The 25,490-nt window shown below is 40.7% G+C and overlaps 1 protein-coding gene across 1 annotated transcript in view; it reads left to right on the top strand.

Annotated features, from left to right (window-relative positions):
* Nucleotides 1-25,412, top strand: part of LOC135205441 (mitogen-activated protein kinase kinase kinase 4-like) — a 95,572-nt gene extending 70,160 nt beyond the window's left edge. The window contains exons 8-9 of the mRNA XM_064236030.1: nt 10,451-11,262; nt 25,355-25,412. Of these exons, the coding sequence (XP_064092100.1) occupies nt 10,451-11,262; nt 25,355-25,397 (855 nt within the window). The 3' untranslated portion in view covers nt 25,398-25,412. The remainder of the gene's footprint in view (nt 1-10,450; nt 11,263-25,354) is intronic.
* The last annotated feature ends 78 nt before the right edge of the window (nt 25,413-25,490 follow it).

Below are 25,490 nucleotides of genomic sequence, written 5' to 3'. Positions count from 1 at the left end.
TATTCCTTCTTCATGAATTGTGATTCTAATTATTGTAAGCATGGGGCTCATCCAAGAATCCACCCTAAGTGAACCAGCTATAGTAAGTCAGAAACCCAGTCCCTCACCAAAATGGAGCAAAAATGGACAGATGTTTCAGGATAACACCTGCATTATGGATGCCAGAATTGAAAGGGTGAGATCATAAAGGGATGATAAAGATGACTGACTTGGTCCCCCCTAATCTGGAAAAGGTTCCACACTGTAAAGATTTCTTTTCCAAGTATATGTCAAGTGACTTGATGCTTGAATCATGGGAAAGTGTTTTGCCAGTGCCATGTGCCTACCCTTTAAGAATGTTGGAGAGGGCAGAAACATTAAGGACCTTGATCTTGAGTTTGAAGATTCCCTCTTTGAAGGATTAGGCAAGAAGGCTGGAAAGATTCACCCTTTTAAAGATAAATCCTTATGGCCCTCACTGGGCAGAGAAGGTTAGCTTCAGAAAAAAAAGGAAGGCAATGCAAGAATTTAGAAAAAAGCCCTGAAATGAGCCATCTTTTGCTAGAACGCTTGAGTTCTAGCTATGCAACCCCCTTGCCATAGAAGACTCTGAAGACACCTAGAATGTGACCTCACCCAACAGGGTATGGAACTCACTGACATGCTTGGGGAAGTTGAGAGCATCTAGGAACACTGTCTTGAGAGTTTTATCCAGCAAGGAGGTGTTTACTGATTGTAATATGCCTGTCTTAATGAGGTTGTACAGAACCAAGTCATTTCCCAAATCAGGAGGTAATGGCAGCCTATAGGACTGACAAAATGGCAGAACAGGAATGTCTACTATTATGAAAGGAAATCTAAAGAAGGTGGAGTAGCACACACACCTGCTCTGCATGAAGATAGTTACTGCAGTGACTTCTAAAAAGTCACTCTTTCTGAGACTATGCTGGACAACCTCCACTAATGGTGTAACAACACTTGGATGGCTGTGAAATCAAGAGAAATGGCCTGATTGAGTTGTGCCCTCAAACAGGTGGTCACTCTAGCTGTGCACAGTGGGCCAGGAGGTGGACAAAAACCAAAAAAATTATTGTTTAGTTTTATCAAAATTATATTAAAAACGTAAATTAGAATAGCTTTTAGAAAGGGAACCGTATATTATATTATTATTTAAGGAGTGTGGGTTAGACTGGCGCTATGGTTTTTAGACGCAATCTGCTAAGTACATTCTCTCCCAGTATGCTAGTGATTAGTCTACATCAGAATTGTGTGCATGTAGCATCTGTGATATTAGGTCCGTGTTTCATTAGTTTATAAGAGTTTCAACAAGTTTACTACTTGTTATTTCTGTGACTAGGCATTTCGAATATTGTGCATAATATGCAATTAATCCATGTTATATAGATATTTATACGTAGGAGCCCGGCCTTGAGAGAGGCTCCGATACGTAAACAGGAAAAGTTAAGGGAGAACAAAATTAATTTACTTGAACTTACCGTAAAAGGATTTATAGTGATAATTTACTCTAGAGGAAAGGTCGCCAGAAACTCAGCTAATTACTCTACAGCTATTTATTTACAAGAGGCCCTTTTTGGCCTGGAGAAAAGTAAATGCAACTGGTCCCCACATGGACTAATAACATTCCTCAAGTGAATGATTGCTGGCGCAAAATGGGATTTGTAAAAGCTGGTTTCATAATCTTGGGTAATGCAACACTTGCGGGCAGACAGACTTGGCACGTGACTCAGGGAATCTGGAAAAGGATCCCAGATTACACGAGATAAAAGAAAAAATGACTTCTTGCTTTAATTACGGATAATTAGTTCTCTAACACTGGGGCAAAGGAACTCTAATGTTTCACTGAGGTATGCACTGAAGACTTAGTCTTTAACAAGTCACAAGGGGGAGCACGTGGCCCGATGAGGACAAAGGGCTTTTGATGTAGGAGGGATAAAAGTGAGACTTTAAAATGAAATTAGCAAGAGTCGTATGGTAGTAAAAGGTGCTGGTTTGGAGTTTACACTTTTAGACGTACCTGGATGCAATGTTCAGTGTGGACCCTTTGTGGAAAAGTGCGGCGTCCGGCTTGGTCTCAGATTTGGGCGTGCCAATAACGCCGTTAGGCTTAAGTGTGGGAGGCTGGTTGGCTGGACATCCGTCCGAGGTCACGAACTGCAGTTGACTGAGAGAGATACTGGTGGTCTTGGAATCACGGGGCTTCCATATACCGCCTCGGGCACTGCCTGAAAGTGATAAACACCGCCAGCAAATTGGGAAGGAAAATAGGTCTTATTGTAGAAGTCCCTAAAATCCATCTCGAGGCCTAGCTACTCTTGTGACTTGCCTCTCTTACCCTAAGCTTCCGTCAGACCGGAAATTCCTCCCTAGCCTTCCTATGACATGCTCTCTCCCAACATCAGTTGCTTTAGGAGAAGGCATGGCTGCTTCTTTTATAAATACAATTAATAAAAAACTGCTGGGAAGGCGAGGCGTTCTATAAACGTAGCAATATATACAAAAGTACTTCAAATATTTTTTATTTAACAAAAACAAGTATGCGGCAATTTTTTCGCTTGCATTTGCTTCGTATCTCTTATGGATTTTATTATATACTAGAACTTGTGTGGAAAAGGAAAATATTTGTTTCCTCTGCACCAATTTGCACTTCAAGCTTTTGTGGGCAATAATAACTGAAGCGCTACCTCCCCTATCATGACGCCATTCAACTGGGGAGTCTGAGTAACCAAACGGCATAAGGTGACAAGAGCTGCCAACGAGTAGGTACTTCATCATCTTAATACTACATGGTGCTTTCAAGGGGTTTGTGGCAAATCCCAGCCTAAAAAGTTGAAGGGGGTTGGGTTGCTAGTAATTTTGAATTTTAAGGTTGTTCAAAGGATTAGCTTGGTTTAGGGCAGGAAAATATCTAGAACCTGTAAATTAAGGGAGTCATGGAGCCATTGCATAAGGAAATAGCAAAGTACTTAAAAGCCAACCCTGTGATTCTGAGATCGATCCCAGGCTCCATTGAAGAGTTAGAGAAGTGTTTTTCTGGTGCTGGAAATTCACTTCTCGTTACTCATCCATAAATGAAATTCTCAAATGAAACTAAAAATGAGACTATAAGAATGCTACATCTAATGATGGGAATACTGCTCACAGGTTTTTTAAGAATGCAGAAATTGCATTCGAAATCACTGGCCTTGATCAATCCTTCGTTTATAAACTTTATTTAATTTTACCAACAATGTCATCTGGTCTTGATATCAATGCAGTTAAATTTGAAAGGTTTTGCTTGGATACTGCCAAATATTATGTACAAAAATATAACTGGTACTACATGCCCCAACGGTTGTTAATTCATGGTGCTTCAGTGATATGCAACTTCAATCTACCAATTGGCATATTATCTGAGGAGGCACAAGAAGCAAAGGATAAAGAATTCAAGAAGTTTAGGGAATCTTTCACTATGAAAACATCACGAATAAAGACAAAATTAATGAAGATTTAATGATAAGATTACTTTGTCCATCTGATCCCTTGGTAACTTCTCTAAGTGGACAGACCTGTAAAAACTGAATTACCTGAAGAAAGTAAAAATTTAATCGTCCCAAATACTTTTTGATTTGCATCACGTAGTCTTAATACGAGTTAAAGTTCCTTGTTATTTTAGATTTTTTTAATGGATTAAATGCTTTTATTTCTATATTCATATTATGTACTATAGTATAATAGTATAACCAAAATGTATTCTTTACTTTCATTAAATAATTTATATTGTAAAATCTTCAAAGACAGCATTTGATAGAAATAATCAGATTTTTTTATAATTTTATTTCTTATCTTTTCTGCATTGAATAAAGGCATCAAATATAAAGGTTATTTAGTTCTAACTTTATTTTACCAAATACACAGAAAGTGGGTAAACGTATAACTCATATTATTACATATGCTTGTAAATACAATACTCTAAACGTTCATAATAGAAAATGATAAATAATACTTGGATGTGAAAGCAAAAAGTAATTTTGTCCAAAAAATTACTGTTCTGGCCCACTGTGCTGTGGTCAGAATACAGTGATAAGAGCCATTTAGAGTTCACTGAAATCTGAAGCTCCACTAGAGCATCTGTCTGCCTTCTGAACCTGGAAAAACATAGGCACCTTCCCAAATATGGAACATAGTATCCACTAATCAAGATGCTGGTTCAGGGCCAAGGAACAGTACTGAGGTAGTCTAGCTGTCAAGAGCTTGGTGAACAGATCCAGCAAAGGCATCCCCTACTTGCAAAAGTCCCTTGCAATCATCCAAGTGGAGGGACCATTCCAAACGGAAGAATCTGATGATCCTTGCTGATCATGTCAGCCAGGATGTTGCAGACCCCCAGAGTAAGTCTTTGCCACAGTGGTGACCTTTTGTCTCTGCCCCAGTAAAGATTCTACTGCCAGCAAAAGAAACTTCAGTTGCATTCCTCTTTGATTTTTCAGGTATTTAATGTTAATAGTGTTGTTGGCCATGATCTCAACAAGATGGCCGAAGACAATCATGAAAGTTTGGAAAGTGGAATATAACAGATCAGCATCCCTACTCTTGATGATCCCACCAATATGAACTATGGCCTATGGTCCAAATCCAGATATGTACATGGTTGCATAGAGACTGCCTTCCAGCATGAAGCCAATTGTAGGCAGGAGATAATGTATAGGTGACTTCAGAAAACCAGCTCCATTGTTATCAGATGGCCTATTGGCACTTGCTAATATCTGGATGTAGGTCAGAGATGATAAAGAAACTAAATGGTCTCCTGGAGACAAAGAACCCTTTTCTGCCAAAGATTGTTACCAACTTTGTTACAGTATTGATATGCTTACCCAGGTTCACTACTTAGTTTGGAAGGGGCTGGTTCTCTTCCAAGTTCATCTGCAGGACCAAGTATTGGCAAAAGTCCAAAATAACCCAACAGTGCCTCTTCAGTTTCCTTGAAGAAGCCAATGTTAGCCAGATGCCAGGGGACATGCAGGCCCAGATAATGAGGCCAGGCAGCCATGGAAGCCAAAGTTCTGATGTGCATGTGAAAGGTTGTAAAAAGACTGAAGCCAGGGTCTTAGACCTGGAACACATGGCCCTACTTTAAAATGTAGGAATTTCTTAGAAAGTGGGTGAACTGGCCATATTGAGCTAACTATTTGGCGTCCTTGACTGTTAGGCATTTGTTGGTTCAGTGTCCCATTCTAGGGAATTATAGGGATGACTTCTCTCTGGGTTTTGAAAAACCTTGGGAAGCATGTACATGCTTCCCAAGGTTTTTCAAGAGAATTAAAGTTACTGTACAGAAATATATTGATTTTAATGGACCTCGGCTTATAGGATTTTGTTACTTATTGAATATGTCATTGAGTCCACGAAACAGTTATATTTTGTACTTAACCACTTTTGTTTTTGCAAGTAAAGTAAGTGTTTATTTGTGCTCATGCAATAAAAGTTCTAATTTTATTGTGGAATTTAGCTACATAATGTAATGTACTACTATCCACACATTGTTAATTTACACTTTAAAAGAGACAGTGTCACTTTTTTTTTACTTTTGATTTTGCAGGTAAAGTGATTTTATTTGTTCTCATGCAATAAAAGTTCTAATTTTATTGTGGAATTTAGCTTCTTAATGTAATGTACTAGCCATACATTGTTAATTTACACTTTTTAAAAGAGATAGTGTCACTTTTTGTTCATGTGGCAATCACTTGCTTATATATTTGAAATGTATGGTCATAAGATGTACCTGAATTTCAGTGGCACTCACACAACTGTAAATCATTATTAATTAAATGTATAAAAACCAATCCTGACGTGAATTCTTTTAAAAGTTATTTTGTTTTACTATGTGAGCATGTGCTCTGAAATTCCAAGGTCTAAGATCGTAGAAACCCAAAGCTTCGTTGTTTATAGCTTTTCTGTCTTCATCTGAACTCATTGGTCTCTTTGACTACCTGTCCAATTTATTTTTATCTTGTTTAAGAACAATTCCTTCAGCCATTCTCTGAGAATAGGAAAAAGATTCTGGTCTCATTTAACTACATTGATACTAGCAAGAGGAATAATTTCCTATTCATGTGTTTCAGTCCTTGCTACTGTAGCTTCCTTGACAGACTAAGGCCCTGCTTTTCCCATTAGTGCTGCTTAATGGCATCAAATCTAGAAGAATTACAGCTTGCTTAATATATACATGGAATGGAAAATCTGCCTCACACTCCATGGTTGTGAGCACCACTTACACTTTGCGTAGTGTGGTTCACTTTTTGTGCAGCATTCTTTGAAACCCTAAGCTTTATTGCTTTCTGCACTTTGTTGTATTTGTTCCAGTTTCTCTCTTTTTGACTAGTAGCTATTTAATTTCTTTAATTTAACCCTTCTTTATTTTCACCTTGTTTGAGAACAGTTCCCTCAGGCATGCTCTATGAGAGTAGAAAAGTTATTTTGTTCTCATTAAACTACATTCATTTCTTGCTAATAGTAGCACCTTGACAGTCTAAGGCAGTGCTTTTCCCAGTAGTGTTGCTTAATGGTACTGTCCTGAAGGTTGCAATTCAGTTCTCCTTGACAGACAATTCCTTGTTGTAATGGTAATTGCTTTATAGCAAAGAAAGATAAAGGAAAGGAAAACGCATTTTCGAGAAGTTTGGCAGCAAGAGGCATTCGCGCAGGTGTTGGAGGTGCTTGTTCTCGTGATGGTTCTAGAATCGGCAGGAGTGCTTGTGGAGCGCAACAGGCGCCGAAGTGTCGTGAGAAACGGCATGACTTCTGATGCAATACTTCGTCGGGAAACTTCTAAATCGTTCTGGTAATCTTGGGAGTCTGTGACGCTCGCCGTAGGCTCTGCCCCCAGAATGCCGTATAAATACGACGGACGAAGTAGAAGAGAGATCATCAGTTGGTCACAGAGTAAGAGATCATCAGTAAGAGCCACAGATCAGATTATCAGTGAGAGCTCAGCAGCAGAGATCAGAGATCATCTGAGAAAGATAAAAGAAGAAGGAACCGACGAAGGATCAGAGAGAAAAAGTCGCTCGAGAATTGGTAGAATTCTGGTCAAGTTGTCTTCAGGAGTGGACGACCGAGTTATTTCGATGATGTGCAAGACTTCAGAGAAGAAACGTTCTGCTAGAGGTTTTGGGGAGTTCCTGCCTTTCAAGCATCAAGAGTAGACATTATTTTCTGCAATATGGAGGCAAGAAGGCGTCTACAATTAGAGTTCTCCTTTTGTGAAGCCGTCGCTTCAAGTTGCAAAACTGGTCGGCAAGTACTTTCATTACCTCACTGTTACCCCAGTTCATGCAGTGTAAGATTTTACCTTTTTTATGTAAATAGGAGACACCATACTGCATTTATCTTTGTTAGTAAGCTTGTAAATAAACCTTTGTTGTGTTAGTGTTTCTTTCTATGTTCGTATCCCCAGTTTCAACTGTTGGTGTTGAATTCTTTTTGTTTATCATAATATCGAACCAGAAGCGGACCTCTCTCGTTTCGTAACACTTGTCAATCTAGTGTATGATACTTTGTGAGGCCCACATTCTACGCTTTGACAAGTACTTATGTTTATTTGATAAGTTAGCCCTCTGGAGCATGGTTGATGTTCCTAAAGAGATGTGACACCTTTTTTTATTGCTAATAATTGTGACCTCTCGGTTATCCAGATTAATAGAGCCACCCTCGTGGATACGGGCAAGCCAAAAACTCTATGAGTGTAAAACAGCAACCTTGTACTACTCTTACTCCTCTACCTTGTTAACATTGCATAGATATAAGCACTCAGTATGCTTATAAACAACAACCATCACACTTTAAACTAAAAACTGTGTTTAACATTGCACAAGTTTACGGCTTATGTAACAATTCATAACCACCTCTTATAGTTAACAACCAATTACTGTTGCATAAGCACCACTTACCAAACAGCTAGCATAAACAACATCGAGTACGGACATGCACAACTGAATTGAGAAACAGCTGTTTTGCGATTTTGAGGGATTTTAGCTAAACATATGTTAGTTTACTTTTGTATACCTATCTTGCATCTGTTTTACGTAAAAAAATAGAAATGATAGCGATTTTCAGCATCAAAATGCTCTGATTTCTGGTCATCGGATGAAAAATACGAATTGGTTAAAAATTTGTGATATTAGTGCCAACACATTCCTAACAGAGGTGCCATTAACTGGTTTTCAGCAATTTTTGCTTATCATCAAGCCGCCAGAATGGAATCCCTGCTGATAAGCAGGGACAGTTTGTATTTAAAAAAGTTGAAAATGCATTTGAAAATTGCAGTACCTCAGACCTTTAGCAGTGGCTTTTGTGGTATTGGTGGAAGAAACATAGGAGAGACTCTCTCTCTCTTCTGCAACTTCGCCTTGACATAGGGTGTCAGGTTTTTGGGGAGCCTGTGGGTACCTCATACCTGGAGACCCACCAGTCCTTGGATGGGTAGTGGTTCATTGTGTCAGAGTTATATAGTTGTTCGATTTTGTGGTACTGTGCCGAGGGCAAGGGCACCTTTTTATGCATATGTCTTGACAGCGATCACGCCTATCCTCCGTTGCAAGACTTCCATTGAGGTGGAGACGCTTTCAGCTCAACCACCACACCGCTACAGGTTAAGATGAGCAACAACCAGAGGCAGTGTTCACTTGCGTTAGCTCTCTTACCAGGTAAGGAAGTGACAAACATTGTTGCAATGTTAGCCATCCTTTTCTAGTTCAATTCATTACTGCACCTAGTGTTTTGGAGTAGAATTGTTCATTCATTCCATCCCCCTATCAGTGTGGGATTCAGCTAAAGTATTAGTAAGTACTTGGTAAGTTACGGACTTACTTATGTAAAAATGACATTTTTATATTATAATAAAATAAAGTTTTATATATACTTACCAAGTAATTATTGAATCAGAGCCCCTTCCTTCTCCCCTTTCATGGACATGACGGGTATGAAGCAGAGTAAAGCTGTTGGCTATATGTCGCTCCCATGCACTTGTGCAGTGGGCGGGACCTGTCACCCCTGGTCTGCAACTGACAAGTTGCTGCAAAATTTTTAAGTTAGGGAATGCTGTGTGATTATAAATATTAGCTAAAATAATTACTGGTCTGTCCAAATATCCATCCATCTAATTGTTTCAATGGTTGATCATTTTAGTCACGTTCTCAATGATGCTATTGGGAACTTGTTATCCACAAGTGTTTCTCTCATTTTCTTTGTGTGTAGCTTCCCAACTGCTGCAGAGAGAGAGGTACTTCTGCTGATGTACTCATCAGAATTACATCAGGTATTGGATTGGGTACTCACTGACACTGTTAAGGCAGTGCTGCAAGTTGGTGGCCTAAATGTAAATCATAGTACTGATGTCATTTTTACAGAAATTCAGGAGGACATTTAAGGAAGGAAAGCCTGTCAAGGTCACTCACTCTTGACAAGAAGCATAGACCAGATTTGGCTTCAAAGTTGTCCCTGAGAATGTGATAGAGCATCCTTTTCGATGATCATCACAAAGGTGTTGTTTACTATTTCTCTGAAGACATTTTTGATGCACCCATGAAATTTGCAAAGAGCACACCTAGGGGGGAGCTCATTCTGATGTATCTGAAGGGTGCCTCCTGGGTAAAAATGCCAATAAGGGTTTCAGGGTCTTCTTTGGGACCTTAATAATAGGAAGCAAGGAATTATCATTATACACCTTTCTGGTGAGGTAGTTGGTTGATCTATTGAATGACATGTTTGTGAAGAGGATTTTGACACTGGGGGAAGCTATGTCGCCACTTGTATTATTGCCATGGATAAGTTTGAGGACTTGTTCACCAGATGATAGTGGCCTGCTGTGAATCTGGCTAATTATAAGTCAAAGTGGATTCCCTGCCTTGTGGGTCTTCATATTTCTGAGTATGTAGCCAAGGTTAAATTCCTTAACTGTGTTGAGAAGCTTTATTCCATCCCACCAGGTGATAATCAGCTTTATAAGTTTTTTGGTTCAACATTTTATGTTCTTCAGGTTTCTTGTGGTCCTCTGAAGTTTATTCACATCATGTAGGGTGACATCTTTTTAAGCTCGCTACTCCTTTTGTAGGATAGATTATGTTGACCTTTTAGCCACCCTTCAGGTGACAGTGTCACAGCAGGATTGGAGCAGAGGTCCTTAGCAGCAATTATTTACTGTTAATGGAATATGCTGCTTCAGTTATGGCACTTTATTTTTATGGACACATTGAGGATATCTGTCTGTAAGATGGGCCCTGTCATCAATGGAAAAGGCATTTGCATACCATTATTTGTATTTATGTAGCATACAAATTAGTGTTAGGAATTTTATGTTATTTCTTGTCATAATATGAAATCAGTAGTAATATATGATTTATTACAAATAATTGTTTTTACAGTTTTCTGAGTAAGGTCTCTTAAACATGTTAACATAATCTCTTTCATCCTACAGGTGTATGATATTATCCAAGAAGTACTAAGCTTTAAATTTGACCCCAATTATTCTGAGAAAAATCAGGAACATATAGAGGCTGCAGCAAGTGAAGTTAAGATTTCCACATTAGATGAAGCAGTGAACGCAGGAGACCTCAAGATTAGAGGTGTTTCTGTGTCAGCCACTGATGCAACAGATGGGGTGGGAATGAGCACTATGGTTGGAGGGGAGGAAGAATGCAGTGGTTGTCTCTCCATTTGGTGTAAAGTATGTCAGGATAGACAGACTGAAGGGTTGTCACAAGTGGCTAAAATTCTAAAGAAACTGGATTATGTGGAATCATTGTTTCCTTCCACAAAAAAACTAGAATTTCATTACCCTGAGTGGGAACAGCCAGAGTTTGTTGGGAGATACAAGGCCCTTTGTGTTTGGTATAATGCTACTGTTCAGTTAAGAATGAAAATAGAAGTTTTAGGAAAACTTTTAGGAAATATGACAAGTGCACTTATACCCTGGCCCACCTTCAATACTAGTGTTGGTGAATCCACAACTCCAACTTCGAGCTATGATTCTGGCGCTCCTTTACCAGCACCTTCTGAGGAAATTTCACCCGAGATAGAAATAGTGCAACCAAAGACATCTGTCCGCTTTTATGTAGAAAGTGATGCTTGCTCCAACCCATCAGACTCAAATAATTCCACAGACTCAGGTCACACAACTACTAGTACCAACAGTGGTCTCCTAATGCCACCCGGACATTCTTCAATTCCTCCTCCTGGTGGACTTCGTCGATGTCTCAGCGACATTTTTATTGAAGCAAATCCTTATAGGTATAGTATATTTTGTTTTGTGAAGCCATTCTGTGTTTATAATTCCATTTAACCTTTTTATGTAATGTGCAAGGCATTTTCTGAAACACTATAGTAAACCCCCCGTATTTGTATTCTCAAGAATCGCAGTCTCAGCTATTCACGGATTTCTATATATTTTACACTGAGAAATATGTACTAAATAATGTATTATATCAGTTTCATGAATGAATGCACTTTTTGTAATACAACTATTTTAGTATTCAGGTTCGTATAGGCATTCTTAGAGGGTTTTCTTGTGTTTGAAATATCAAAATAAGCAGTTACAAGCATTTTTAGAGGGGTTCTAATTATTCGTAGATTTTAGCTATTTGCATAGGGGTCTGCAACTCATCCCCCACAAATACGGGGCATTTACTGTATTACTGTTGATATTTTTATGAAAAATTTGCTTAAGCTAATTATCTTCACATTTGGCATCCATTAAAAATTCTTTGTGAAGCTTTATCTATATTCTAGTCGTGTTTCTTGCAGCTCATTTCTTCATAGATAATCAATGCTTGATTCCTGCCAATCACATTGCTTATTTGATTGAAAATCTATTCACTTATTACAGCAGAAATTGTTGAAATTGTTCCTACATAAATGCAAATTTTCTTATTTTCCTATATCTTAATATGACACTAGTCCTAAATAACACATCTAAAGTGAGAGTAAATGCATTATAAGACTATGGGGAGTGTTCTGTGATGTAATGATGAGTGAACAAATGACTAAAATTCTTTTTATTATGTTTCACTTTTTAAAAAAAGTGAGTGTTCCATGTACTATAGAGTGGGTCTAGTACATCTACTGAACCAAGTGAATTACAATTCAGGGCATTATTAGAGCGTATTCCGTATTCAAAAGGCATACTAAATAGAAATACACCAAGGTGATTGTCTTATGCTTTCAAAAGGCATTGAATAACCTCTTTCCCTTATTCCAAAACCCTAGTTCTTGCATTCAGTTTCAAGTCTTTAGTCATCAAGTTTACATAGCATTAAGCACATGAATTGCTTATGTGGTGTGATTTTTAATTTATATGTTTTTGCTGTCATTTTTTTGAATGTTTCATATTTCTTGATACCATTTTTTGTAAGCTAGTAACCACTGCATAGCATTTTGCTTATTTCATTGCATCTTTATTTTCTTTGGCTTTTCACTACCAAGAAGTTCAAAGAGCCCAATTTTGAGTACCTTACTCTATTTATACAAATAGGCCCAATCAGTTATGAAGCCTTACATGTGGTTAATACTTTTTTATATGGTTTCTTAGTATTCCTAATTCCAAGTTCATTTGAGTTTATTTAATTATTTATTATATTTTTTTAGCTCATGAAAAAGTTATGAGTGAGATCATTTTATTAATACACCAGCAGCTGAACAGGCTTTGAATTTACTGATGAGTGAATAAATGGGTTTTGAAGAAGAATCAGTAATAAAGAAATTTACAAAATGGAAAGTACTTTGATATGATGGAACCACTGTAAAGATAGTTCAAGGTGAGAATTAAAAGACACCTCTCATACTAACTAGGCAGTATTGCAGGATAATGGAATGAGGAAACAAAGCCTAACTGAATGTGACAACTAGAGACTTGCATTTACAATGGTTGTGATGAAAATATTCTTCATGCTTAATCTCTTAAGGTTGTAGGAAGATAAAATGCTTAGACATCAACATGGCAGTTTTAGAAAAGACAGAAGTTGCTGAGATGAAGTGAGGGTTAAAACATTATATGTAGAACAGCAATGTGTAGAATTTGTAAATCCCTTCTGGTGACTTAAGTTTATTATAAGGTTTTTTGACACACACCGACAAAATTATGTAAAGGTAATGGAAATTTTTTAATTGAGGTAGATGCAAAATGAATTTTAATGGGTTCTCGTTAAGTGAATTTGTATGAGAGCTGTTACAAGGAAGGCTTAAGGTGAGTGAAGATTAGTGGAACACAAAGCACAGGAAAGACATGAGAAGCTGAATTTCACAGTGGCTCTTTCATCATATAACAGTGGAGGAGATGATGGTGATGTTAAAGATTTATAAGCCTTTTTGTCATTAACAGCATCTTATCTTAGCAGAAATTTTATGTTTTAAAGTTCTTAACTATGTCTCAGAAGTTATTCCTTGCTTGAGCCTTGGTTTCAGGAGTTTTTTTAGCTTAATAGTAAGAAGTGTTGCATATAATCTCCATCCTGTGCTGTGAGAGAAGCTGAAACTTGTAAATGCCTTTTGTTGTATTCTGATAGTGGAATGTAACACATATTTTGAGATGTTAATGATACGTTTGAGTTGTTGCAAACAATTTTACTCATCATCTCTTATCCCAGTGAATCTTTCTTGAAGCACAGCTAGTTGGCAGTAGATTTGCTTGGCTGAGCCAAGTGTTAAGCATTTTTAAATTTGTGGTGTATGGCTCATATAAATTTAATTTTTTATTTTATAGTGTTTGCCTCTACTGTGCAAACTACTTTTTCATTTTATAGTACAGCAGTTGGCTTACTATATACAGACTATTTATCCTTGAGAAATGCAAGGGAGTTCCAATTCTAGTTATTGACAAAGTACTTGACATTAGAAAATTATTATACATACTCATTCAAATTAAAACAAAAAACTTGTTGGGTGATGGTTTGTATATGTGGTGCAATTGTTGTTTAGAAACTGTTTATTGTTGAAGAAACTAAAACTGTTCTTTGCAAAAGCAAGTACATACCAGAAATTATGAGACATTACATAGTATTCAATTGGTATGATTTTAATTCTCTGCAGCCTTGGGCATGGTGAGACAGAGAGGAGGTCTTCAAGAATATTAGAACAAAATTGCAGGTTAATTTTTATCTATTCCTAGTCTAAAGCACTTAACAAAATAGGTTGAAAGTAAGATGGATAGGCTTGATGTTTTTATAGTAAAACATGGTTTTATACAGACCCACTTATCATAAATAGATTTTCTTTGTAAAATGGACCTAACTCTCCAGTGTAAGAAATTTGGGAGAAGAAACCCCTCAAGCATGTCAGCAGACTCCCTTGTGCTACAAGGCAATGTTTTTCTAATTCCTCTTCACTATCTTCCATCTGAAGAGTAAGGGGAAGGCAAGGTTGCACAGAAAATCATGATTTTTTTTCTTTTTTGTAAAGCATTGTTTATATCCCGAGACCGAGGGTTCACTGACACACGACGGAATCCGTACAAGGTCACGACTCGAACCGCATATATGCTCATGTGACGAACCACATACTCATTCGCGGGATGAACCATGCATGCACATCCACTCGGCGAACCACGTACGTGTTCATGGGACGAACTACGTACACGTCTGCTTGGCAAACCACATACGTGTTCACGGGACGAATCACATATGGTATGGGTGTGCGATGAGTCGAGTACACGTCCATGAGACGACAACCGAGCACGGTCCCTTGATAAGGACAGACGCTGAAGAGAACTACCTGAAGGAGATTTACTCCTAAGGTTAGGTTACATCTCTAGGAGGAGAACAAGAAACGCATGCGCGGACCAGGGAAGTATCTCATTCTCAGCCGTCAACAGCAGCCTTACCGAGCAAAGAATTCTTGGAAGTAGCAGGAGACACCTTCGCGTCAGAAACCTTTGACCTCTTAATCGGCGTCTTATCATCCTTACACTGACAAACTGGCACAGGAACAGGAACGGGGGCTAGCACCTCTGATACCACCAACACATACGTGCGAGGATGAATCATGTCTACGTATGGAAGATGGCGAATCACTCTTATCGCTCTCAACACTCCTCCTGTCATGAATAATTGCATGTGAGGGAGAGACACAGCTGTGAAGGGAAGTTGACAATGCACTATCCGCACATACAGGAGAGACACGCCCATATATCGAAGTCGAGGATGCATTCCTTCCATGAGCCTCACCTCCAACCTCTCAAACACGAATAGACAAGAGAGAGACACGGCCGTGTGAAGTGGATGGCAATGCACTCCTCTCACTCGCAGAAGACGAAGCCACAAAGTCCTTAATCCTCCAATGTTCGACACGAGAAAGAGGCGGGGGTGGCAAAGAAGCAGGAGAAGTGAAATTCCCCCCTCTACAAGATCTATTGCTAGCAGGAGGAGGGGAAGAATCACTGTTTACAACTCTTCCTCTTTGCAAAAACAGCCTCTTGAACACAGCGGCTTGAAACAAACCATGCGTAGGCTCAGGGAGAGAAGGCAATGACGTCACACCAGAAAGGGATGACGTCATAACAACAGGAGGATGAGAGGCCACTGCATCTAACGTCATAAGCTGAGCAGATGCTGGAAATGACATCATGACATCATGACAGCACTGGTCGATGGCCTCGCTGGTGGAGCAATAAGGAGCGACCCAAAAAGCGTTGACGTTCCACAAGGTGGCAGCACACGAGAGCCAACGTAAAGGAGTCCTAGGGGAGGCAGGATTGCTATAGGGGCTGGGAGGGGGGTTACGAACCTCCATGAAATGCGACAATAGGCCAAGCGACGCCCAAACAGCCGCCATCTTGGTTGATTTAGCATTTGAAACAAGGGAATTAGGTGGCGTAGCCTCCTCCCTCTCGGGAAGAGTATTGGAACCTGAGAGAGAGGGGGCTACATTAAACATATCATCATCCTGTACAACTCCCGATACTTCCAACGACGAATCAATGGAAGAAAAGTAAGGCGACAGGGGTACACGTGCAGAAGGGAGAGTGCTCATAGTAGAGGGAGAAGCCGAATCGTCCAGACGAGGAAAAGAAAAACCCTCCCAAGAAGGAAGAGTAGAAACTCTATGATGTTCCCTCTTGTTCCCTCTTCTTGTAAAACACCCTCCTGCAACTTAGGCCAGGAACGACATTCTGGGCATGGATTGGTAATGGTACAATAATTAGCTCTGCACCTACTGCAAGTCATATGAGGTTTTGTGTTTGTAGCAGCCAAAAACCTTGATCACGGGAATCCTATTGTTAAGACCAAAGGTTTGTTAGCTATGAGAAATGCAAATTGATTAAAAAAATTTGTCATGGTTGTTATAATGAAACCATTAATAATGAATAACTTGTGTTGCAACATTGGAGAGAAGGCAAAGTAGATGAGCCTTTTTAAGATTAAGGTAGTTGAAGTTGCAGGAAGTCATATTCCCCCAAGGTGGATGTAGTTGCAGAATATTGATTCCTCCAATGCATACAGTGGAGTTGGAATGAAAACTTGAAATCACAGATGGTCCCATAAGTAATGGATTTGCTCTATGAAAAAAGAAAAGCCCCAACAGCTAAATATGGATAAAGACTGGTACTCCATGAAAATATGATTCTGTGTGTGCCTGGTTATGAAGGCTTAAGTCATGAAGATAATGAGGATTGATGAAACTGGATCCCTCTCAACTGAAAGTACTAGCTGGCTTCATTGATAGGCCCCATCAGGGGATTTATGAGTAATGCCAAGTAGGTAAAATCTAGTAAAAGATCATTTGACAGTGCTAAGTGCCTGCTTAAAGTATGCAGAGTATCAAGATGTATTTGAAATACAGGGAAGAGGAGAGGGCTTTAACTGCACAGATTGGAGTGCACTTCAATTAGGTGGGCGGTACTTCCACCTCTACCTTTGGTAACTGTTACCATAACCACCTTGCAAAAAGTTTTAACAGCCAGATTTCCAGCGTGCCAAAAATTAATCCTATATGTTAAGACAGAATTTGTAAGTTAGGAAAAATACAAATAATTTTAAACATTTTTCATTTCAAGAATTGACAGAATTGGTGGTGAAGTTTCGAACAGGAGCCAAGTCCAACCACTTGCTGACACCTGAAGTAGAAGTACAATAGTTACCACTCTGCTTGTCATACGTACATAGTATACCTTTGGCTCAAGAACCATTCCTTACATACTATACACTTCTGATCAGCACAGTGTTCACCACTGCTTGAAGGGTACTACATATGAGGGACCTATCTAAAAGTAATGTAAAGGTACTTCAGGACATATTACCTTTCCTACACAGATATGTTGTGTTATGATTAATACTAAGTAATTCCCCAAAGGCAGTTGCAAGGGAAATTTTACCAAAATTGCAGTTACCATAACAATATGAATTCCTTTAACACCAAGCTGTCAAAGTTAACAAATTACAGCTTGAGACAATGGAGAGCTATTACTGTGACTCTGGTAAGGGCAAAATAACTGAATAAACAAATTTTCCTGACAAGAATTTGCTCTGCATAGTCGTTACACTTACAAAATGAACTCCAAGCTAGAATTATATATTGAAGAGTATTATTACAAGCTAGAATTATATATTGAAGAGTATTATTAGAACTCTGAAATTGATAAAATCTACAGGAAATCACTGAAATTTAGTGTGGTCACAAAAAATTAAAGACTGGAGCATTATAATGACTCAGTGACAGTTCAGTAGTTATCAGTGAAAATTTAAAAAAGTATGTAACTTTCTAAAAGCTAAAATGAATAGTTAAGGTAAAAAAAATTTTTTTCTCATACATTCAACTTACCTGTCAGATATATACTTTGCTATTGACTCCGTCGTCCCCGACAGAAATTCAAATTTCGCGGCACTCGCTACAGGTAGGTCAGGTGATCTACCGCCCCGCTCTGGGTGGCAGGACTAGGAACCATTCCCGTTTTCTATCAGATTTTCTCTGTCGCCGGTGGTGTCAACATTGTTGTTACTACCGCCTAACTGGAATTCTTTTTTCAACGCTTTTGATCATCTTTCGACTGATTTTTGGTGACGTACTTGGATGTTGTTTGGCATTCGCTATCGTGGAATTGTTTTTGGACTTGGCTTTGGATTTTTCTTGAATATGTCTGACTCTAGTGTTAGTTTCAGAGTGTGTGTGAATGAGGGCTGTAAAGTGAGGATTCCGAAGGCTTCGGTAGATCCTCACACTGCATGCCGTGGATGTAGAGTAGTTGAGTGTTCGATTGAGAACACATGTAATGAGTGTGAAAGACTGAGTGCTCAAGAATGGAAGAATTTAGCTTCTTACTGGAAGAAGTTAGAGAAAGATAGAGAGAGGAAGGCGGTTTACAAAAGCCGTAGTAAATCTAGATCTCGTGAACTTCTATCTAGTTCTGTAGCTTCTTCTTCTTATAATTATTCTCATTCTTTATCAGCCCGATCACAGGTTGCTAACCCCTCTTAATCTGCTTCGGAAATTGCAGAACTCGGAGCTTCCCTTCAAAAAATGCAGGAAAAAATGGCAGCATTGGAAGGTAAGCAAAGTGAATGGGATTTTTCGAGTGATATAAGTGTCCCCAGTCTGGTCGTCTCTGCGACGCTCCCAGGCCTAGACCGCTTCCAAGCTCCCTGGCCCAGAGGAGAAGGAAAGTCGAAAGCCTTACGGAGGTCGTGGAGAATCCCCAACGATCAGGTGTCCCTTCGGCAGAATCTGTTACGTCTCAGACTGCCAGGGACCGCTATAGGAAAAGCGTCCTACGAGAGTGCTTTTCGTCTTCAGGTTCTCCTTCTCCGAAAAGAGCTTCTCTGAAGAAGATGCGCCTTCGGTAGTAAAGGGGGCTAGGAAGGAGTTAGATCCATGGACGGTAAGGGAGCCTCGAGCGCCTTCCAGATCTCCCTCTCCTGCTTCGAATGAGGAGGAGTCCTCTACCAGGAAGATTTTGATAAATATGCAGGAACAACTAGCGTCTTTGGTAGGAGTACTTTCCAAGGAGCCTGCTCGTAGAAAGGACGATAGGCTTCTTGTAAAAAGATGTAGATACCGATCTCCTGTCAGGCGCAACGAGCCTTCCAGGGGAGTTGTCGCACAGGCGGCCATCTCTGGGGGGAGCGGAGCATCAGACAGGCGAGAAGTTGAAAAGGAAGTAACTCCTGCCAAGTGCCTGGCGCCAGCCAGAAGCCAGGCGCCAAGTAGGCGCCAGAGAACACCTGATAGTGAAGTTGATTTCGAAATAATCACGGGAAGAGAATAGTCTTTCAGGCGCAAAGAGCCTGATTATTCTCTAGATCGTTCGAGGCCCAGAATGCCAACCAAGCGCCAAGATCCAACTAGAGGAGAGGAAGCGCCTGATAGGAGCGAAGCGCCTGCTAGGTGCAATGCGCCTGCCAAGCGAAATGCGCCTAACAGATTCGGAGCGCGATCCGCCTGCCAGGCTCCAGGAGTATTCGGAGCACGATGCGCCTGCCAAGCGCCAGGAGTATTCGGAGCGCGATGCGCCTGCCAGGCGCCAGGAGTATTCTGAGCAAGATACTCCTGCTAAGCGCCAGGCGCATTCTTTACAAGAAGAGCCTGACAACCGCCAGGAGTCGTCCAGGCGCCAAGCTCAAACTATCCAAGACTCTCCTAAGGATAGGCGTAGAGAGAGAATAACTCTTAGTCCCTCTCCTGTTAGAAGTGGTTCTTCTTCGGAGAGGAAGAAATCAAGGGAGGAGACAGACGAAAGAAGGGAGCCTTTCCCTTCCGATCCTCTTAACTTAGAGGACATTTCGGAAGACGAGATTACAAATAAAGAAGGGCTTTCGAATTATAAAGTTCTTTCTTCTCTCTTTTTAGAAGAGTATGGAGATTCGTTGACTCCAGCTGCTCCTCCTTCTCCACGCTCGCTCTTTTCGAGTACGAAAGCGCACAAGTCTTCGTCCTTCCTGAAAATGAAACCGGCCATATCCATGAAGAGGGCCCTACAATCGCTTGACTCCTGGATCAAGACAAAAAAGGAGTTAGGAAGGACAGTATTTTGTATGCCTCCTGCCAAACTAACGGGTAGAAGAGGCATATGGTATGAGACGGGAGAGAATATGGGATTGTCTCTGCCCATTTCGGCCGAATCAGACTTCTCGAGTCTTGTAGACTCCTCGAGGAGACACGCCTTGAACTCGGCCAGAGCAACATGGGGTCTTTCGGAGATGGACCATCTCCTCAAGGGACTTTTCCACACCTTGGAAGTATTTAACTTCCTGGATTGGTCCCTTGGGGTTTTGGCTAAGAAGTCCCAGGAAACGGAACATCTAAACCCCGAAGCCTTGCATAGTATCTTGACATGCATTGATAAAGCTGTTCAAGATGGATCGGCGGAAGTCTGCTCCCTCTTTGGTGCGGGAATGCTAAAGAAGAGGGTGGTTTATAGTGCTTACCTCACTAAGGCCGTCTCTCCTTCGCAGAGGTCCGCTTTGTTGTTCGCTCCTCTCTCAGAACATTTATTCCCTTCTCAGTTGGTGAGAGACATTGCACATTCACTAACTGAGAAGGCCACTCAAGATCTCCTAAGGCAGTCTTCAAGGAAGAATAGACCTGTGGCCAATGAGGAAAAGAAAGGGGCTCGTCCAGCTCAGCAGCAGCCCTTTTGAGGAGGCCCTCCAGCTAGATCGATCTCCAGAAGGAAGACAACAGTAAAAAGGGGAAGATCTTCCTTCCGACCCTTTAAGAAGGGAAAATGAAGAAACGATTCTCCAAACACCTGTAGGAGCCAGGTTGCAAGTCTTTGCGGAAGCCTGGGCAAACATAGGAACCGACTCTTGGTCGATATCGATCATCAAGAAGGGTTATTATATCCCATTCAAGGACAGCCCTCCCCTGACAACAACACCGAGGGAACTGTCCGCCAGATACAGGGACCCTGTACTGATGGATACTCTTCGTCAAATGGTAGAGCAGATGTGGGACATCAAAATAGCAGTCGAGCTGGTACTGGATCACAGCTCCCCGGGGTTTTACAATCGCTTGTTTCTAGTAGCGAAAGCTTCGGGGGGATGGAGACCAGTACTGGATGTAAGTGCGCTGAACAGATTCGTAGAAAAACAAAAGTTCAGCATGGAAACGTCTGCTTCAGTCCTTGCAGCACTCCGTCAAGGAGATTGGATGGCGTCCCTAGACCTTCAAGACGCATATTTCCACATTCCCGATTCATCATTCGTCGAGGAAGTACCTTTTGTTTCATGTTGGAGGGAAGGATCTATCAGTTCAGGGCCCTGTGTTTCGGCCTGTCCATGGCTCCCCAAGTCTTCACAGACTTGATGAAAAATGTAGCAAGACACCTTCATTTGAAGGGGATAAACGTCTCCCTATACCTGGACGACTGGCTCAATCAGGCCAGGTCTCAAAAGCAGATGTTTGGAGGATCTTTTCAACGACTTTGGAACTGACGAAGTCATTAGGATTGATCGTAAACCTCGAGAAATCTCAGATGATCCCCAGCCAGAACATGGTCTATCTGGGGATTCGGATGGATTCTCAGGGTTTTCGAGTATTTCCTTCTCTAGAGAGAATAAAGAAAGGTTGCACCACAGTATCCAGCTTCTTAGGGAAGGAACGCAGTTCAGCGAGGGAATGGTTGAGCCTTCTGGGGACCCTTTCCTCGCTCGAACAGTTCTTTCCTCTAGGAAGACTGCATCTCCGTCCGCTACAGTTCTTCCTGAGAAGGAGTTGGAATTGGAAGACAGGACAGCTCTCAGATACTTTTCCAATCTCAACAGAAGTAAAGAATCAATTAAGGTGGTGGTTAACCCCTTTAGAAGAGAACAAAGGAGTGTCCCTAGAAGTACAGAACCCAAACCTGATATTGTTCTCAGACGCGTCGGAGACAGGTTGGGGTGCAACCTTAGTTTCCAAAGAAGTGTCAGGCACCTGGTCGGAAGAGCAGGTGTCATGGCACATAAATTGCAAGGAGCTCTTAGCAATTCACCTAGCGTTAAAGAGCTTCGAACACATAGTCAGAAACGGAGTAGTGCAGATAAACTCAGACAAGCGACAATACCACCGCTCTGGCTTATGTGAGAAAACAAGGAGGAACTCACTCTCTCGCCCTATACGAACTGGCAAGAGATCTGCTGATTTGGGCAAATCAAAAGAATGTAACTCTCCTAACAAGGTTTGTCCAAGGGGAGAGGAACGTGAGAGCGGACAGACTGAGCAGGAGGTTCCAGGTCCTTCCAACAGAATGGACCCTTCACTCAGAAGTGTGTCAGAGTCTTTGGTCTCTTTGGGGGAAGCCTCAAATAGATTTGTTCGCCACGTTCCTCTCCAAGAGGATAGACACATTTTGCGCTCTAGTAGAAGATCCCAGAGCTTATGCAATAGACGCCTTTCTCCTGAACTGGTCAGGGCTAGACGTGTACGCTTTTCCCCCATTCAAGATACTGGGGGAAGTAGTCAGAAAGTTCGTGGCCTCGAAGGGGACAAGAATGACTCTGATAGCCCCATATTGGCCATCCCGAATTTGGTTCACAGAGGTAATGGAGTGGACGGTGGACTTCCCCAGATCTCTTCCAAACAGGATAGATCTGCTCAAACAACCCCACTTCGAGAGGTACCATCAAAACCTACCCGCTCTTGCTCTGACTGCCTTTCGACTATCGAAAGACTCGTCAGAGCGAGAGGGTTTTCTCGCAAGGCGGCAAGCGCAATTGCCAGAGCCCGCAGATCATCTACTAGGCGAGTGTACCAATCGAAGTGGGAGGTGTTCAGAAGTTGGTGTAGGTCGAAGAAGCTGTCCTCCTCCAATACCTCTGTGACCGAAATTGCGGATTTCCTTTTTTTCCTGAAGGAAAAATCCCATCTCTCTGTACCGACTATTAAGGGATACAGGAGTATGCTTTCGGCTGTATTCAGAAACAGAGGATTAGATTTGACAAATGATAAGGATTTACACGATCTCATTCGTTCCTTCGAAACATCAAAATCAATAGAACCCAGAGTTCCGAGCTGGAATCTGGATGTGGTCCTGAAATTTCTGTCTTCTGAAAGGTTCGAACCACCTCACACTGCTTTCTTTCGAGATATCACAAGGAAGTGTCTGTTTCTGCTGTCTCTCGCTACGGCAAAAAGAGTCAGCGAGTTGCACGCCCTTGAGTCACGAGTTGGTTTCAAGGGAGACTCTGCGATTTGTTTGTTCCAGACTCTCTTTCTTGCTAAGAATGAGAATCCCTTGAATCCCTGGCCCAGGAGCTTTGAGGCAAAAGGTCTGACTAGTCTGGTAGGCAGAGAGGCAGAGAGGTCCCTCTGCCCGGTCAGAGCGCTTAAATTCTATCTGGGCAGAAAGAAGCAGTTGGGGGGTTCGCAACACGGTCTATGGTGCTCGGTAAAGGACCCCAAAAGACCGATGTCTAAGAATGCCTTAGCCTTCTTGTAAGAAGTGATTACCGAGGCGCATAAGAACTGCCCAGATGACTCTTTTAAACTATTAAGAGTAAGAGCTCATGAAGTAAGGGCAATCACGACGTCTATTGCGTTCCAAAGAAATATATCTCTCAAGAATATTTTGGATGCAACTTATTGGAGATGCAACTCAGCATTTGCATCTCATTACTTGAAGGATGTGCGCGTTACGTATGAGAAATGTTTTTCTCTAGGTCCGTTTGTGTCAGCACAGACGGTTCTGGGTACTGGAGCGAGCACCGATCCTTAAATAAGTGTACGTAACCCTCTTGTCGGATGCGTTCATGGTTTCCTGTGCAGGGAAGTGTCAGATGTCGCACAGGCGGCCTTCACATCTCTTCACTAGGAGATCGAGTGGTAACTGACTTTTAGTCTTCCTCCTAATAAGGTAGGAACCAAGTATGTTGTTTACCTGTCTATTCAGTAGTTAGCTGTCTCTTGCCCTCCACCAAAGGGTGTCAATCAGCTAACTATATATCTGACAGGAAAGTTGAATGTATGAAAATGATATTGTTATGATACAATAAAGTTTCATACATGCTTACCTGGCAGATATATACGATTGATGACCCACCCAGCCTCCCCGCAGGAGACAGGTGGAAGAGAAAATCTGATAGAAAACGGGAATGGTTCCTAGTCCTGCCACCCAGAGCAGGGCGGTAGATCACCTAACCTACGTGTAGCGAGTGCCGCGAAATTTGAATTTCTGTCGGGGACGACGGAGTCGATAGCTAAGTATATATCTGCCAGGTAAGTATGTATGAAACTTTATTGTATCATAACAATATCATATTAATGATTAATGGAAAATTATAATCTGTAAATGGTACATCACATAAAGAGAAAGACCATTGCATTGGTCCTGGGAAGCCCAGCTGCATGTTCAACTGCTACAGGGATGTACAGAAAAATGAGAGAAACATATTGTTTCAGCCCAATGGAGTTTGATGCCACATGCACCATGAGGTTTCTTCTTTTAAATCTCTTCAACTGTGTATATATAGGTTGATTTTGCATGGAATAAGAATAGTGATTATGATTAAAGAGTTTATACTGTAAGAACAAACAACAAAATCACTGTCTTACTTCACCTTGTCTCAAAACAGCATGTGCAACTAATCTGTAAAGCACACAAATGCACAAGACTAAGAGCCTGAGAGCAAATATATTGATTGAAGATATGATTTACCTCAATAATGGGTTTGATCTAAATAACATAATTAACCTTAGTATTAAGTAACAGGGTAACCTCTAGAATTATAAAGGACTAATGTAATAACTTGATTACTGTATTGAAATGTAAAAATATTGAATGGGTCATTACTGTATTTACCAGCTTCAAAGCCACTTCAGCCTCAAAGATGCATCCACTTCTGACTAGGAAAATAAAAAAAAAAGATTGTTGCTTGTCTGCAGACTGCCTGTGGGTACTTTGTTAATTTATAGTTTTAACGTGTAATTTATAGTTTTAACTAATTGTAAATTATACACATACTTAATTTTAACTTTGGCCTCTAGGACACATGGGAAATTTCTGACACTTCAGAAAAGTGTCTTTGATGCTGGGCAATATGGTAATCATTCAGAAAAGTTTTGTAAGAACTGACGTTTAGGGATTAAGCATAGCTACCAACAAAATATGACTGTTAAAAAGGAATGGTTTAAAGCCTGTCCATTAGTATAATTTTGCTGGCACCAAACTCATTTAATAAAAACTCTTAGGCAGTAAGCAAACACTGAAATATACATGCAAAAAATCAAGGTCTGTATTTATGTAAAAATTCACAAATTACTCTTGTATAGTACACGCTTCAATTAAATTGTTTGAAAAAAAAAGAAGTAATTATACACAGCAGCAACAATAGCTACATTTGATGGTCACACAAAAATTATACAGAGCACTCAAAGCACAGCTGATGCACAAGGTGATGTTGATGTTTTGTACTACACACAGACTGTTTGTACAAGAACATTTTCATGAAGGATGCACAGGATAAACTAGCAGTTCAAGATGATGCTTGAAATAAGGGGTGTCATAAAGGGCAAAAAGTATCGCATCACCAAGTAGATCTGCTTATCTTCTCACTCAG

The sequence above is a fragment of the Macrobrachium nipponense genome, chromosome 24 (assembly GCF_015104395.2).
Source record: "Macrobrachium nipponense isolate FS-2020 chromosome 24, ASM1510439v2, whole genome shotgun sequence".
NCBI lineage: Eukaryota > Metazoa > Arthropoda > Malacostraca > Decapoda > Palaemonidae > Macrobrachium > Macrobrachium nipponense.
This window is presented reverse-complemented; position numbering and strand designations above follow the sequence as displayed.